Source organism: Theropithecus gelada, chromosome 1, assembly GCF_003255815.1.
Source record: "Theropithecus gelada isolate Dixy chromosome 1, Tgel_1.0, whole genome shotgun sequence".
Classification (NCBI taxonomy): Eukaryota; Metazoa; Chordata; class Mammalia; order Primates; family Cercopithecidae; genus Theropithecus; species Theropithecus gelada.
Window position 1 is genome coordinate 24821548 of NC_037668.1, and position 16661 is coordinate 24838208.

The following is a 16661-nucleotide window of genomic DNA, read 5'->3' on the forward strand; positions in this document are numbered from 1 at the left end:
CCCATTCTGAAGAAAATGTCAGCTCACTTAACATCTGTATCCGTTGGAAGACATGAAGGCAAGTTTGAAGCCCTTTGGGCTTCTTGGCTGGAATATACTATTTATAAGGCAGAGGTCATGATCCATTTGTTTGAGCCCACCTTATGGTTCAGATTGTACCCTTAACTACAAACACCACAAAGATGCTTCATCAGCAAAGTGTGAGTGGCTGATTACATATCTTGAAGGCAAGCAACTTGATATCTAGATGCCCACACCTATGCACTATAAAAGAGTGTGCATTATGCTCAGTGATATACCTTGGACATTCTGTCCCCTCCAAATCTCATGTTGAAATGTGGTCCCCAGTGCTGGAGGTGGGGCCTAGTTGGAAGTGTTTCGGTCATGGAGGCAGATCTCTTATGAATGGCTTGGTGCCTTCCCCATGGTAATGAGTTCACATGAGAGCTGGTTGTTTAAAGGAAACTAGAAGCTCCTTTTTCACTCTCTTTTTTAGTAGTCCTGAGATTTTCCATTTATTTCCTTTGGATTTATTACTTTTAGACCCATTCAGGTCAAGAAAAGAAGTAAAAAAATATTAAAGCCACTGACTTTCTTGTGAAAATCTAACAGGCAGTCAGCATCTGCTATCGATGCTCTCTCTTGAGCAGAAACTCCTGTTCAGGGTGGCAAGAGAAAGTAAATGCAGCTGATATCCTCCTGGCCCTAATAACATAGAGGAAAAAGGAAAGAATCCCTCTCTCCTTTCTTCTTTTTAGGCATGTCTATGAAATATACATAGCTAACATGCCAATAGTACCAACATTGTGTGGCTGTGAGTTGAGATGTCAGGGCCTGAATCAAGAAAGGGAACTTACAGAACAGAAAGTTGGTTTACATCAGTGATTTCTTATTTGTGGGTTATGGGACCTGGGAATCCAAGGAATTTCTGCATGAGGACTATTAATCCATGTGCACTTAATCACAAAGTGAAGACTCAATGAATAAAGATATCTTTATCTATCTGTCTGTCTATCTATCTATCTATCTATCTATCTATCTATCTATCTATCTATCTGTCTATCTATCTATCTATATATCTATCATCTATCTGGTCATGAGCATGGGTTCTTAAGCCATATTGCCAAGTTCAAATTCTAATTCCTTTACATAGCAACTGTGTGCCCTGGGACAAGGTACTTAACCTCTTCATGCTTTGATTTCCTTATTCTTAACTACATAGAGTTGGTAGGAGGACGAAAATAGATAAGACATGTTGCATAGTTAGCCTTGTATTTGATTCTCAGGGAGCGATCAACATTTATTAGGCACATAAACATCATGAGCAGACAGACATTCTGCACTTTCATCATTTCATATTCAATTTCATATGAACCTCACCTAGTTTTAGAGAACTTTGAGAATGAGAAAGAAGTCAGCAGGTTGATTTGGGTTTTCTGCTTCCCAATTTTGGAGAAGGGCACAAAGGCCAACACACTGTATAGGCTGAGCCTTGATCCTCCTTCTGCCAGCCGTGTCCCAAAACACAAAAGTTCCTGCCAAAAGCCTCTCACACTGGATCCAGATGCAGGGGCACCTCACAGTCCTCAAGCCCTGTAGCTCATGCACATCCATTTGTTTCATTTTTCCACTGCTGCAAAGTGAAATATAGATTAAGGTTTCCAACGTCAAATAACAGGTCCACATTTGGGGATAGTGATGCTCTTTATGTATTGAGCATGCCTGTACCCAGAATCAGAAGCAAGAAGTGAAATTTAGACACACCCTACTGATTTCAGCGAACACATGTTCCTGATGTGGACAGGCTGGGTATGAGATATCAACAACACACTCCACCCACATAATGGATATGAAACTTGAAGGACATTTTTTTGATATATAAGATAAAAAACCTGTGGAATTCAACTATGTATCAGCCCGTTCTTCCAGGGAGGAATAGAACTCTTGTTTAATCTTAGTGTTAATGTGTTCCTTCTGAGTTCTTGTTCTGTTCTTTTGGGTATCTGTAGTTATATGCTATGGAAATTAGGGTATGGCTTTTTCTTTCTGACGTTGTTAATGGTTTGCTTTTTTGGGGTGGGGGGTGTGCTGGGAAGATGGGTAGTTTGGTTTGCTTTTTAGGCTTTAATGAGCTGCTTTTATTGGACTGCTACATTTTTGCTGTTACTGCTACCAAAGCACTTCCTTTATTTCAATACTGGTCACTTAAGCAAAAGTTTTAGAATGATAAAGCCAAAGCTTCAGAAAGCTTTAGAAATGAAAGTGGCCTCTCTAACTCCAAAGCTGATACTCTCCGAACTAGGAATAGTATCTCTCGGTGAGCCCTGCTCCATCTCCCATCTAAATAGGAGCTATTTAGACAACGACTTCAGAGGAAGCCTTTAAATAGACTATTTGAATCATGGTAAAATGACTATCTCTGAGAGACAATTTGATTATAGGTTCCATGTCCTAGGAAAAAGGAAACCAAAATATCCCCTGGACAAAGTCTCAACAAAGTGGTAAAGTAGAATCTTTCCCCATCTCTTCCAGGGCTTAGGGCTTCAAATATTGCCCGCTGACAGCACCTCAAAAACTACATCTTCCCTATTTCCTCCTCCTTCTCTTCTCCAATCCTATCCAACAACTTTCTGCATTCTGTTCTTTCCTGATTATGCTCTCTTCTTCGTGACCATGGACAGGATTGAGATTGTGTAGATATATTAAACTGGCATAAGATGCTGTTTATCAAATAAAACGTACCATGTAGTTTTATTTATACTATGACAATAACTTTAATCCAGTCAAAATTAATACTTCTCCTACAAGTCTTTAATAAATAATGGTAATAAAGAAGGCAGAAATGTGTTTATTGACCATCTTTTACATGCCAGATGCTGTATGATTCATTTTATTTCTTTTTTATCTTATTAAATCCCATAATATAACCATGACCTGGATACCATTATTGTCCCTATTTTACAGGTAACCTTCAATCACATAAAGATTAGGAACATTTGAATTCAGAACTTTAAACACAAACAACTTGTACTTTTCATAGTAACTTGCTGTTCCCTTTAAGGTCTGTCACTAAAACATAGCATGTCCTGGGCTCAGTACCTAACCTTTCTTATCTGAAACTTAAATTCCTATTTATTAACCTTTTTAGCCCTATATTTTCTAATTCCACCGAAAGCTAAAGGTTTTGGTTAGATCCTCATGTGGAATGACTGATTTCATTCAATAGACTTAATTCAGCAGTCTGTGAGGAAAATCAAGGTATTTGGTTCCTCAAATACCAGGGAATGGTTCCTCAAGTGCTTCAGATGTGAAGTGGGTATAAGTACGTTGTCCTTGTCTTCTTCAGAGTTTTGGTAAAGATAAAATAGAACACTCATGTAAAAGCAATCTTTGCAAATGACAAACCACTATAGGACATTAATAGAGTTTCCATCTCCAGTATCATCATTAATACCAGATCCTGGAAGAAAGTTCAGCCTTGACCTAGAGCCAAAAAACAGAAGTAGTAGTAAAGGAATCCTGCAGAAAGGCCCTGCTGTGTATTTAAAGGAGAAAGGGTGATAGTGTTGGAAAATTACAATATTAAAAGTAAACAAAAGCTAGGAAGTAAAATAAAATAAATTGTATGTCCTAGATCCCTGTAAGTAATGGTTTAACATCTGCCTTCCTGTGTTCTGAGCCAGATTAGGGCACAGTAGAGAAAAAAGGAGTCTCTGAAAATGTTTCCAATTTGGCTGGTCAGATAGTGGATCATCAGTGAATCAGATGAAAATTTGTGGATTTGTGGACTAACTGATCAGCAGGAAATTAAACAAGAAAAGTGTTGGTAACTCTGGTGAATCCCAAAAGAAATCAGCAGTTGCTAGCCATGCTCCTGAATAATAGTACATCATATGACTAAGAATTTGACTTAGGGGTTAGATTTTATGTGTTTGAACATTTAATAGCTGGCACCCCAAGAAAAGTTACTTAACCTCACTAAGATTCAGTTTTCCTATTTATAAAATACACATAGTGATGGTACATACTTTGTAGGATTATTATGAAAAATAAATGAAATATCAAATTTATTTAGGATAACACCTGGCATATGTTTGGTATTCAGTAATTAGTTGCTGCTGTTTTATTCTGCCCTCCCTTGCAACCCACTTTTCTAAGTTGTAAACTAAATAGTTGTATACTGATTGACAGATTTAAAAAAGCTTGTGATTGTGCTATACCCATGCCTCTCTCTCACCAGATTCCAGGTGTATATGTGGAGGGGGGATAGGGAGTGGAGTAAGGGGGTAAATATTAAAATTGCCCAGTTTGGCACCATCCTGAATATTATCTCTAAAGAAAGAAGCAAAACCAGGCACAGATGATGGGTTAACCAGATATGATACAGAAAACATTTCCTTCTGCTTTTTGGTTTTAAACCTATATTTGAAGTCCTAGATCTCTCCAGCACAATCAGCACCAGGAGCTCATGAAGAAGATGGCTCCTGCCATGGAATCCCCTACTCTACTGTGTGTAGCCTTACTGTTCTTCGGTAAGTAGAGATTCGATTACCCCTCCCGGGGTCCTTAAAATTTCATGTATGTGGATCTCATCCCCACATCCAGATTCTAGTCCTCTGGCAATAAAGAAGACTGCTGGACACTAACTTATCCTTTCTGAACTTTTGCAGCTCCAGATGGCGTGTTAGCAGGTGAGTCCTCTGTTCTTGTTCCCTTGGTGTTTCAACACGTCTGGGCATTGCTTTCCTCTCCCTATTTTCTTCGTCCCATCACTTCTGCTTTCTAATGAGTATGAATCTGTTCCTTGGCCAACCTACTTTCCCTCTCCACCTTACCTTGTCTTTCTTCTTTTCGCTGATTCATTGCATTCTCTCAAGTCATTCTCTCCTCTGTTTTAGTCAATAACCATGTCTGTTGCACATATACATGTCTCATTCTCTCTCCTAGACACTTTGACATAATCTCACTCCATAATTGAATTATTATTATTGCCATTTTATAATTGAATATGCTGAAACTCAGTGATTTTGTGGTGGTTACCTGGCTAAGGAACTGGATTCCAACATAAGTTCCTTGGATCTAAGTCCATTTCTCTTCTGACTATATCACCCTTTTGTTATCACCATTTATCTACTTCTTTGGTCTCTGTTCAAATTTGCACTACATCCTCTTGTTCCAGGAAGCCATTCAAGACTGACTTTCTTAGTGCCTCTCACTACTTTCTGGAACTGACATATGTTTTTCACTCTGTGTATACTTACAATTAAATCGTCATAAATATTCAGAACTTGGAGAAACCTTATATTTCATCTAGTCCAATAACTTTATCCATCCAGAATTCACTCATTCATTCACATAATAAACATTTAATGTAGCAATGGTTGAACATGGCAGATAGTGTTTCTACCTCAAAAGAGATTGCAGTCCTCATTTACAGATACTGAATTGAAATGAACAGAGAAGTAGAGTGAGTCAGCTCAAATCACATAGTGAATTGGTTTCTTTGTTTTTAAATCTCCTGCATATGTGTCCTGCCTTTCTCCCTGTGTTGGGCATTCCCTGGGGCCACAATACTATTTTCTCAGTTCTTTAATCCTTCCCCTAGAAATTAAAACAAGGTATTATCACCAACAGTACAAGTACATGTTGACCACTGATTGTCAGAATATTGCTACATTTGTACTTTTAAGCCTGGACAGTTTTCAATGACTTTTTTTCTGTCTACATCTCTTTTCATATTTTTATCTTCTTGAAGTCCCTCAGAAACCTACGGTCTCCTTGAATCCCCCATGGAATAGAATATTTAAAGGAGAGAATGTGACTCTTACATGTAATGGGAGCAATTTCTTTGAAGTCAGTTCCATGAAATGGTTCCACAATGGCAGCCTTTCAGAAGTGGCAAATTCAAGTTTGAATATTGTGAATGCCGACTTTGAGGACAGTGGAGAATACAAATGTCAGTACCAACAATTTGATAACAGTGAACCTGTGTACCTGGAAGTCTTCAGTGGTAAGTTCCAGGGATATGGAAATATAGATCTCTCATGTGAGTGTTGGCCCATCTGAAGACGGAAAAAAACAGGTTATTCCAAGAGTTAGGACACCAGAGTGGGATTCAAGGTCTCTCGTTTAAGACCCCTGCATCTCTCTTCTACCCCCTTTCCTTTTGATTACTCGTACGCCTTCTTTCAATATTCTAGTCATCTCTCGCTATTATTCCGCCATCCTATTTTCCTCTGTTTTTTCTACCTAGATTCAGGTACATATTATGTGGTCAAACAGCATGACACATATGTGAACATTTCAAAGAGTTGTGTGTCTGGAATAGGACCAAAAGGTTTGACTTAAAGTTTTGCTCTGCATAATCCATATGCCATGACCTGAATATTACTTTGTACTCTTCATTATGAAACATATTTGGGTACATTTACTCATGTCCTCTATTGTTACTTAAGAACACATATTTCATGCTTGTTTCATCTTTATCACTCTCCTACTACCAACAATTAGCATAGCATGCTTCGGCACATGTGGCTTAATCAGCAAATGTTGAATAAACAAGCTAATAATTTTGAATAGTGACCAATAGGTCTCTTTTATACTCTATATTTTTCTCTTGAGTGAAAAAAAAATGTTTCAACCTCCATATATAAATTCCAAACACAAACTAAAGCAATGTAGAATAGCTTATTTCCTTGAGTAGGTTCTAGAGAAGTCCTTAAGGATTGGTCCTAAATTAAATATGCTTATTATGCTAGCGATATTTCCTTCCAAAATTCTCCTTTAATTAATGCCTTTTAATTTTTACAAAAACATTAACCATAGAATGTGATTCTTGTCTTTCACTGACTCATTAGTGACAAATATTTGTTGAGTACTTACCAACTCCTAAGTATTGCTACCAATGCCTAAGTATTGCTACCAACTCCTAAGTATTATGTTGGACATTCAGAATAGAATGTAGAACCAGATAGGACCCCTGACTTCTTGGAGCATAGAGCTATATGGGAAGAGGACATTAAACAAAAAATTACACAAGTAATTAATTTAAATTGTACATGTTTTGAAGAAGTTTTTGTGACAACTATAATTAACACTAGAACTGGGAAGTTTCTGTAAGGTAAGAGAGAACAAAATAGATACTCTCCCAAGCTAAAATTCCTAAGAAAGACTGTTTATTTTCCCCTAACTAACTAGAACTAGCAACAGAATATCTGAAAGCAATTCTGGCTTTCAAGTATTCCATGTGTGGACTCAGCAGGGAGGTCCGAGAGGCTTTGTGGCCCCAGACTGACTTTTCAGGAGGAGAAAGAATTTATCAGTACAGAAGACAGGCTCTAAGCATTATTTTGTGCCCTTTAAAAATCCACTTTATGAGCCAAAAAGTGGGTTAATGACAATTCATAGTTTCTGATACATGTTTTATGCATGACTGTCTTTTATCTATTCATTCTCTCCCTCTTCATTTATTGTTAAATAAATAACATAATGAATGTTCTTCAGACTGGCTGCTCCTTCAGGCTTCTGCTGAGGTGGTGATGGAGGGTCAGCCCCTCTTCCTCAGGTGCCATAGTTGGAGGAACTGGGATGTGTACAAGGTGATCTATTACAAGGATGGTGAAGCTCTCAAGTACTGGTATGAGAACCACAACATCTCCATTACAAATGCCACAGTTGAAGACAGTGGCACCTACTACTGTACGGGCAAACTGTGGCGGCTGGACTGTGAGTCTGAGCCCCTCAACATTACTGTAATAAAAGGTGAGTTGGTAAAGGAAAGGAAAAGCATCCGTAGCAGGGGAAGGAAGAGAGGACATCTGAGCCTGAGTGGGTGCAGTTTGTAGAAGGGGGGCACCTGTGATACACTGGAAAGCCTACTAGACTTGCAATGAGGAGACCTGGGTGATAGTATATATCTCAATCTCTGTTTCAAAGTCTTGACTTGTTAAATGGTGATAGTAATACCTGCTCACACTATGAAATTTTTATGAAGATTAATGTGGTGATGTTTGTGAAATGACTTTGTAAACTGTTAAGCACTACCCAAGCATAACAGATTGTGATTACTATTTTGATCTCAAAGTCATCTGTTGCTCCTGGGGAGAACACTTATATTTATCAAATTGGAAAAAAGTTTCAAAGTTGAATGAAAAAAAGATGTAAAGAGCTTGAGGAGCCCATTCCAGCTTAGGAGGGCTGGGAAAGGAAACCAGCAAGTCAGTAAGTTGTGTGCCTGTATATTGAGGGAGAAGGGAATGGACTTGATATGGAGAGGGTAGGCAGGTGGACTACCTCTATGGCCTGCAAGAAAAACTGCTGTCGTGAGCTGAGATCCGGCCACTGCACTCCAGCCTGGGCGGCAGAGCGAGACTCTGTCTCAAAAAAAAAAAAAAAAAAAAAAGAAAAACTGCTGTCTCCAAACTCTGTATAAGAGAGGGAGCCTGTGAAGTATTCACTTTCAAAGGAGAAAATTAGACTTTTCCTTCACACTGTACATACTAATGTCTAAAAAAGCATGAGGTCAAAATACAGAATTAAGCCCTAACAGTTCTATGTTAACTAAATTGAGATCTAAGTGCTATGTACTTGCCTCTAGGCTTCCAGTATCGTCATCTGTAAAACAGAAGATTTGGTCTAGACTCCATTAGAATCATTTGATGAATTAAAAAAATATATAGATGCTCATGTCTCATTTCTTGAGATTCTGATTTAACTGGCTTGGAGTGCAACCTGGGTACCTGTATTTTTCAAAGGTCTTTCACATAATGGCAATGTGTAGTCAATACTGAGAATCACTTGTCTAGGTGATCTTTAAATGATTTCTGGATGTATTGGATTCTGGATGTATTCTGAGGCTCTATAATTTGAGAATAATCACAAAAATCAACGCAGTTTATAAACAGACTAACAGAACCACAAAATAATAGAATTGGGAGGCAATTTAACTAGTGCAATTTCTTCATTTTGCCTAACAGGCATGTAAGAAATGATGACTGATAATTGAATAATAGGCATTGATGACTCCTGCCCTCACTTTGTCTCCTTTCCACCCCTTAATTATATGTGAATTCTGGTCTTGTCATTTCCAAGAAGGGGTTTATCTTTCCTATAATCTTCCCCACTGGGCACACTGGCTACTGGAATTATGAGGAAATGCTCAGGACTCCCTATGGCTCCAGGGAGCACCAACAGAGCAACTCAACCTAGCGCTAATCTGAATGTTTTCTCTATGCTCTGGATGCCACATCATGCTAAAAATGAAGGACAAAGCTTGGTCTTTCTCTTAGGGAGGATGAACCTCTGAACCTCATTCTTCAGTTCCCAATATGAATTATGTTTCTCATTGCATCTGTTTTCCACTACAGCTCAGCATGACAAGTACTGGCTACAATTTCTTATCCCATTGTTGGTGGCGATTCTGTTTGCTGTGGACACAGGATTATTTATCTCGACTCAGCAGCAGGTCACATTTCTCTTGAAGATTAAGAGAACCAGGAAAGGCTTCAAACTTCTGAACCCACATCCTAAGCCAAACCCCAAAAGCAACTGATATAATTATTCCAGAAATATTTGCAACGTTACTTTTTTTTTCCAGCATCAGCAATTACTACTCAATTGTCAAACACAGCTTGCAATATACATAGAAATGTCTGTGCTCAAGGATTTATAGAGATGTTTCATTAAACTGAGTGAAACTGGTTAAGTGGCATGTAATAGTAAGTGCTCAATTAACATTGGTTGAATAAATGAAGAATGAATAGATTCAATTTATTAGCATTTGTAAAAGAGAAGTTCAATTTCAATAAAATAAATATAAAACCATGTAACGGAATGCTTCTAAGTATTCAAGGCTTCCTAGTTTGTTTTCTTCTAAAGGCAAGAACCATGCAGTTCTAGATTGGAAATATCCTCTCTTGACTATTGGAAGTGTGATCTAGGAATGAAAAGGCATAGGAGGATGCCAGTGAGGTGGATCATTTTTATGCTTCTTCATCAGTTTACTATATATAAACTTTCAGTTCTTGGCAGAATCAGGGACAGTCTCAAGACATAAGACTCTCAGGATGAAGTACAGTCCAGGATTCCTCTGTGATTGTTTTGCCCCTCCCAAATTTATATCTTGAACTTGTATCTTGTATCTTTATACAGCACCTGAACCAAGCATTTTGGAGAAATTCCAGCAAATAATAAGAACCAAAACCCTCAGCTGTGAAAACAGTCCAGGACTGAATAAGATCTTGGGCAAAAGAACTAGACAGTTTTGGTTTATTTTCCTTTTCATTTTATGTCTTCATCATATTCTTTGGAGGCTCATTCTTCTGTCATAGAGTAAATGGGATTAAGTTTTTACCTATGATTTATTTTTTAAATTTTTTGTAGAGATGGATTCTTGCTATTTTGCCCAGGCTGGTCTCAAACTCTTGGCCTCAAGCGATCCTCCCACCTCAGCCTCACAAAGTGTGGGATTAAAGGTGTGAGCCACTGCACCTGGCCAAGTTTCTGCTTATATAAAGCTATCCATTAGAAAGAGACTAAACCATACAGAAAAAGACAACAGTTCAAATCCTGACTCTTCTACTTTCTAGATTTGTGATCTGGGAAAGTCTTCTTATACCTCCATGGACTTCAGTATTTCATTTGTGAAAAAAAAACATAATAATCATCCTGTCTACCTCTTAGAGTTCTTCGGAGAATCAAATAAGAGTCTGTATTTGAAAGTTAGTTGTAAATTGCAAAAATTTATACAAATTTAGGAACTTTTAGCACCTACATGAGACCCAGTCTTTGCCACCACTACCCCCTACCCCCATGACCCTGACCATAGAAATGTTTATACTCAGGGCTTAGAGAAAGCAGTAGGGAAGATGGGCAACATATTGCTGGTGCTGGCTGTGGATTCATGGAAATCAGTGAAAGATCAGAGTGCCTGCAGCTTGTCCATGCCTTAGAACAATTAAAGTATGAGGAAGTGTGGCTGGGGAGAAAACTTTTAAATATCCATGAGACCTAGAAGTCCCATTTTTTCCAAGGAATGTTTTGGGGCCAGAAAGAACAGGGAAATTACTAAAACATTTTTTTCTTTTTTTTTAAACTTTGGATAAGGATCTGGTATTACCTTTCTTCACACTCTCCTCCACTTAAAAAAAAAAAAAAAAAAAAAAAATTTTTTTTTTTTTTTTTAAATTTTTTTTAAACAACAGGCCTAGAAATTTTTTCCCCCGCCCCCCCCCAAAAAAAAAAAAAAAAAAAAAAAAAAGTCTGGCCAATGGAGAAGAGATTTCTCCTCAGCAACAGGCCAGGCAAAGTTTCCCTGGGAGACTCCCTGATGTTGCTTCAGAATGCTTCCTCTGCCACCTCCCCAAGGTCTATCTTATGTTTTAGCCTTGGGACCAGGCTTTCCACCACATTCATTAACCACACCTTTCTCCCCAGTGCTCTACATAGCACATCAGCATTTCAGGCATCAGGCTAAACAGCAATTTACCCCTTTATTTCAGACAAGGGATTGAGGCCAGTGATGCAGACTTCAAAACTGAGAGATTTGATATGGATAAGAAAGTCCGGGCTTGATCAGCTTGAGATACATTTTCTGAGAGATTTTCTAGGTTCTTGAGTACCACATTTCACTTTTATCTCCCCTTTACCCTCACTGCAAGATTAAGGGGACTATGGATAGAACACAGGTCTGGATATCCAATCTGTTAACTAGCTGTGATTGGGCCAAGTTACTTGCCAGTCTCTGAGATTCTATTTTTTCTTTGTTAAAACTAGGAGTCTGGTGGAGGTGGTCTCTAAGGTCCCTTAGAGCTCAGATATTTTGTAATTTATTACTTTAAGTTCATATGTAGTAATTATCCAGGCACTAAGGCTCAGAATGCATTCCCCAAGAAGCTCCAGTGCAAAATTTTCCTTCATCCTCCATACATTGGTCTTTTCTTTCACTGTGCTCTTCCGTGTACAGTATCTAAATTCCACATTTGTGCCAGACCTGTCTGGGTTTATACTCATTTATTTCTACCCATTTTCTTCTCGATAGTCATACATCTCTTGCTCCAGAGGGAATGTGGAACATAGGGTCAGGGCTTGAGTATTTTGTGGACCCCTAAAATATGGCACTTATAAAGATGCCTTTACCCACGAAACAGTTTTTACTATGCCAGAGATGGAGTACATGTGTTATAAAGATGATTGGAATAGAAATAATTCACTCTAGATTCACCCTTGTCACCCCCTTTATCACTTCCTTTCTCTTACCAAATTAGTCAAGCCCAGTTCATAGGGCAAAATTTGCTACCCCATGAATTGCTGTTCCAAATTGGCAGACAAAAAATCATCATGATTCACAATAGTTAGGGGCTGATTATCTGAAAAGCAAGTCAGTAGCTTCCCACTGGTGGCCAATGGAAGACAAACTCCTGTGACCACCTTCAGAGTGGAGACTCCGACAAATGGTACACCTTGTCAGTATATTGGGGAGTTGAGTACTTGAAGAAGGACTCTGATCTTTCCCTCTTCTCATTAAATGGGAAATGGTGACAACCTGGAGATGGAAGTTTTATGCTGTGGATGGCAGAGGCACCTGCCAGCCTAGTACTCTAGATAATCTCAGAGAGTCGGGCTGTCTTCCTGCCATAGCTGATCTGCCCAGCTCTGGACAGCTACTTACCAAGCAAGCCCAAGTCTCTATCTGGAACTTCATCAATCGCTACAACATTCCCACCACAAACCTTTTACTCTATCAATGTGCTCACCACAATACTTCACTTATATATTTCACTTATGACAATGACACTCTTCCCCTTTTTGAAAATTAAATGGCGTAAGTCCACTTTCAGTCTTTCCTGTTATTTCCAATTTTCAAATATCATTGACAATGGTCAGCAAGTTCTCTGCAAGGTACTAGCATCAGGCTGCAATGAAATGGAGACTGCTCACAGATAATTTTTTGAAAAGAAAAGAATGACTTCCTGTGGATTCTGAGAAAAGTTCAGATTTTAATTTTTTAACTAGTTTCCAAGAAGATAATACTGCACTGCTGCCAACCAAATTGAATCACAGTAAATATAGTTCAATAAATGGAATAAAATTATTTTAAATTAAAATACAGGAGCCACTGATCTGCATTTGCTAGAATATATCAGGGCTGAAAGTTTGAATTCTACACTTATGTTAATGACTGTTTTAGAAATGAGATCCTAAAATGTTGCAAGTTGAGGTCCCCGGAAAACAGACACTGAGACAGAGATTTGAACACAGCATGTTTATTAGCTCTCAGCATGTACACTTGTGAAGAAGTGAAGAAAGCAATATTGGACAAAAACAAAAAAGTTGAAATGTGATGTAGTCAAGAAAAACCTCTGGAGCTGGGAGAGCCCTTCCTACTTATCTTAAGGCAAAGCAATACCCTAAATAGACAAACCACTGGAGGTAGTATATCCCTGGGAAGGGAGCATGACCTTGGAACAAGCAGCTGTTTAACAAGGACAATTCTTGAAGAGGAACTCAGCTGAGAGCCATTAGCCCAAGGCACTCCCAGTAGCTGGAGGAATGCTTGTGTGGGTTCTGAAGGAGTGCAATCCAGGTGATGTGCCACAGCATTCACCAAATACAACTTCAGACAGCAGACAGTGTGACATTGGCCAGCAGACCTTTACCCAATGGCTTCCAATCAGACTCAGCAGAACTACTAAGCAAAGATTTAAAAATTGTCTCTTGACCAACCTCACAGCAACAAACTATATCATTTCTAGAAATCTAGACACTAAAACAAAGATATCTTTTATCACCAGTCAGACTTCACATGACAATTTTTGGCAAAGCAAGACACGTAAACTTGACTTAAATAACTTATTTCCAATGAATTGTCCCATTTTCAGCATCCAGCAGACTTTACCACACTATCAGAAGTGATGTCTTGCCTCTACGGGATCACCCCATTGGATTGGATGGATTCTGGATACGGCAGGACTGTATTTGAAACTCAAGGTATGCTTGTTCCTCAGTATAGAAGGCCAGAGTGCAATGGAATGATGAGAGAGAATATCCTTCCTTGCACCAGTACATATATTTTCACCTCCTGTGATGCTCAGGCATAAAATGCTGTTTATAACTCAGGTTTAAAGTTGGGAGTATAGAAGAAGAAACTTCTGAAAATTTACCCCTGCAGGCTTAGGAGCTCACTGGAAAATTTTTAAGTCATGCATCAGATTTCTGTCCGTTAATAATTCTTTTCAGAAATTGTAGTTAAAGTGCTTATGTTTATAAAACTATTTCAGAGAGTTTTATGTCAACCTGGCAAGAGGAACTATACTTTTGCTGATCCTTTCAACCTGCATCCTTTTTACTCTTGTGCTGAGTGTATGAAAAGTCTTAACCTCTTCAGCATGTTCTTCTTTTCAATCTGAGTTTTCTGATCTGGGCATCTCAGGAATGTGGACAGTTCATGTCTGTGTTCTCAGTAGCTGATGCTTTTTTTGCTTTCCCACATCTGTACTCTTTCCTAGGTCAGTTAGAGCAGTTCCATCAACTTGGAAGGTCTGCCTCTAGCTTTTTTTTTTCCTTTTTTTTCTTCTTTTACAAGAAAACCTGCAGTGTCCACAGAAATTCATATGTGTGTGTATTATCTTCTAACTTATTTGCTTAAAATGTGGCACAAATTATTCTGACACCCTTAACAGTCAACTGGAAAATCTTTCTGAGGTGGTTTCCAAACATTTTGCTCATTAGCTTTTCAGAACCCTGCTGGACTTTATGTTTTTTTGTTTTGTTTTGTTTTGTTTTGTTTTGTTTTGTTTTGTTTCCACGTCTAGCTCTGTCACCCAGTCTGGAGTGCAGTGGTGCAATCTCGGCTCACTGCAACCTCCACCTCCCAGGTTCACGTGATTATTCTGCCTCAGCCTCCTGGGTAGCTGGGATTACAGGCATGCACCACCACGCCTGACTAATTTTTGTATTTTTAGTAGAGATGGGGTTTCACTACATTGGTCAAGCTGATCTCGAACTCCTGACCTCGTGATCCGCCCATCTCAGCCTCCCAAAGTGCTGGGATGACAGGCGTGAGCCAGCGCGCCTGGCCAGACTTTGTGTTTTAATGGAGTTGTGTAACTCAAAATATTCTCAGGGTGTGTGTAGCTGTGTGCATGTGTATGTGAGTGCATAATCCAGGCGTGCATTCTTCTTTCCTACATTCATAACCATATACTAAGCTATTTTGTAAATGTTCTGGAGCAGAGCATGGACGATCACAACAAGCTCAAACAGAAACCTCCAGTTTTAGTACTCAGTTCAATTTAGTCTAGTCTTCTTGGTCCCATACAAAAGGGCATTATTGAAAGAGCATTAAAAATTAATACATATTTATAAACTCAAAGAAAAAGGCTTCACAACCTCTCTTCGTAAAGGAGACAGGGGCTTTTGCCCCATGGCTCTGCGCAGAGCATCTCCTTGTTTGCCCCATGGCTCTGCGCAGAGCATCTCCTTGTTCCTCAGGCTGTACACAACAGTGTTCAGTAGGGGAGTGATGACAGTGTAGATCACTGCGATGAGTCTGTCCTGTCCCAGGGAACTCTGGGACTTAGGCTTCAGGTAGATGATGGAGGCACAGCCATAGTGGATGATGACCACTGTGAGGTGGGAGGCGCAGGTGGCAAAGGCCTTCTTCCAACCTTCAGCTGAGGCAATCGTAAGAATGGTGGAGATGATGAGGACATAGGAGACAAAGACCAGGTCCATAGGTAGGACAAGGACAAAGACACTGACAACAAAGTTGATGATCTCATTGACAGTGGTGTCTGTGCAGGCCAGCTTCAGCAGGGGTCTCACATCACAGAAGAAGTGGGAGATGACAAAGGCATCACAGAACAGCAGACCAAACACAGATGTTACTTGGACAATGGCCATGCAAGGTGGCCATTGGACAAAGGCCAATCCCCAGTGACACAGAGGCCAGTTGGATACAGGCCCTTTTACTCATGATGACTGAACACCTTAGGGGGTTGCAGATGGCCACATAGCGGTCATATCCCATGACTGTGAGCAGGAAGCAGTTGTTGATGCCAAAGGTGAGATAGAAGAAGAGCTGAATGGCACAGCTGTGGGTGGCAACGGGCTGGTGAGGATTCAAGAGACCAGAGAGAATATAGGGAATGATGGCCACAGTGTAGCAGGTCTCAAAGATGGATAGCATGCTCAGGAAGAAGTACATGGGGTGGGGAGTGTGGAGATGATGGTCCAGGCGAACAATGGTCATGATAATCACATTGCCAGAGAGAGTCAGCAGGTACAAGTTAGAAAAACCCAAAAAAGACAAGTCTGTACTGCCACCTGAAGCTGGAGAAACCTTCAAAGAGGAACTCAGTCACAAAATTTGGCTTTGGCATCAAGGTAGGTCTAGGTTTGAAAGAGCTGGGCAGAGGAAAGGAAGATGTGATGAGTTAATCATGAGAGTAAGATGGACCAAGGCTTTCTGTGAAAAGCATGTCCATCCTCTGAGCAATGCCCTAGACCTGTTGTCTACTTGCTCAGAATAATCACCTGTCCTCACCCCCTTTGGAAGCATAGAAGGGTACCCTAGGACTCTGGGATTGAGAGCAGAGATAGTTATCAGAAGGTGGTAACAAACTGAAAGAGATCTGTAGAAATAACTCCCCGATTCTTTTTTT

The 16661-nt window shown here is 39.5% G+C and overlaps 2 protein-coding genes across 3 annotated transcripts; one reads left to right on the forward strand and one right to left on the reverse strand.

Annotated features, from left to right (window-relative positions):
- The first annotated feature begins 4448 nt into the window (after positions 1-4448).
- Positions 4449-9828, forward strand: FCER1A (Fc fragment of IgE receptor Ia). Of its 2 annotated transcripts, none has more exons than XM_025355896.1 (5): positions 4449-4532; positions 4671-4691; positions 5756-6010; positions 7504-7761; positions 9366-9828. In XM_025355896.1, exons 1-5 carry the CDS (start codon positions 4469-4471, stop codon positions 9548-9550), a joined length of 783 nt encoding a protein of 260 aa, XP_025211681.1. In that variant the 5' UTR covers positions 4449-4468; the 3' UTR covers positions 9551-9828. The 2 variants fall into 2 exon arrangements, with proteins under 2 accessions (XP_025211681.1, XP_025211690.1); XM_025355905.1 differs by having other exon boundaries at positions 4455-4532; positions 5855-6010.
- Positions 9829-15346: 5518 nt separating this feature from the next.
- LOC112613505 (olfactory receptor 10J3) lies at positions 15347-16379 on the reverse strand. Its single transcript, XM_025369094.1, is given in 4 exon segments — positions 15347-15523; positions 15526-15903; positions 15905-16289; positions 16291-16379. Coding segments are annotated over 4 exon segments (1029 nt in total).
- Positions 16380-16661: the final 282 nt, after the last annotated feature.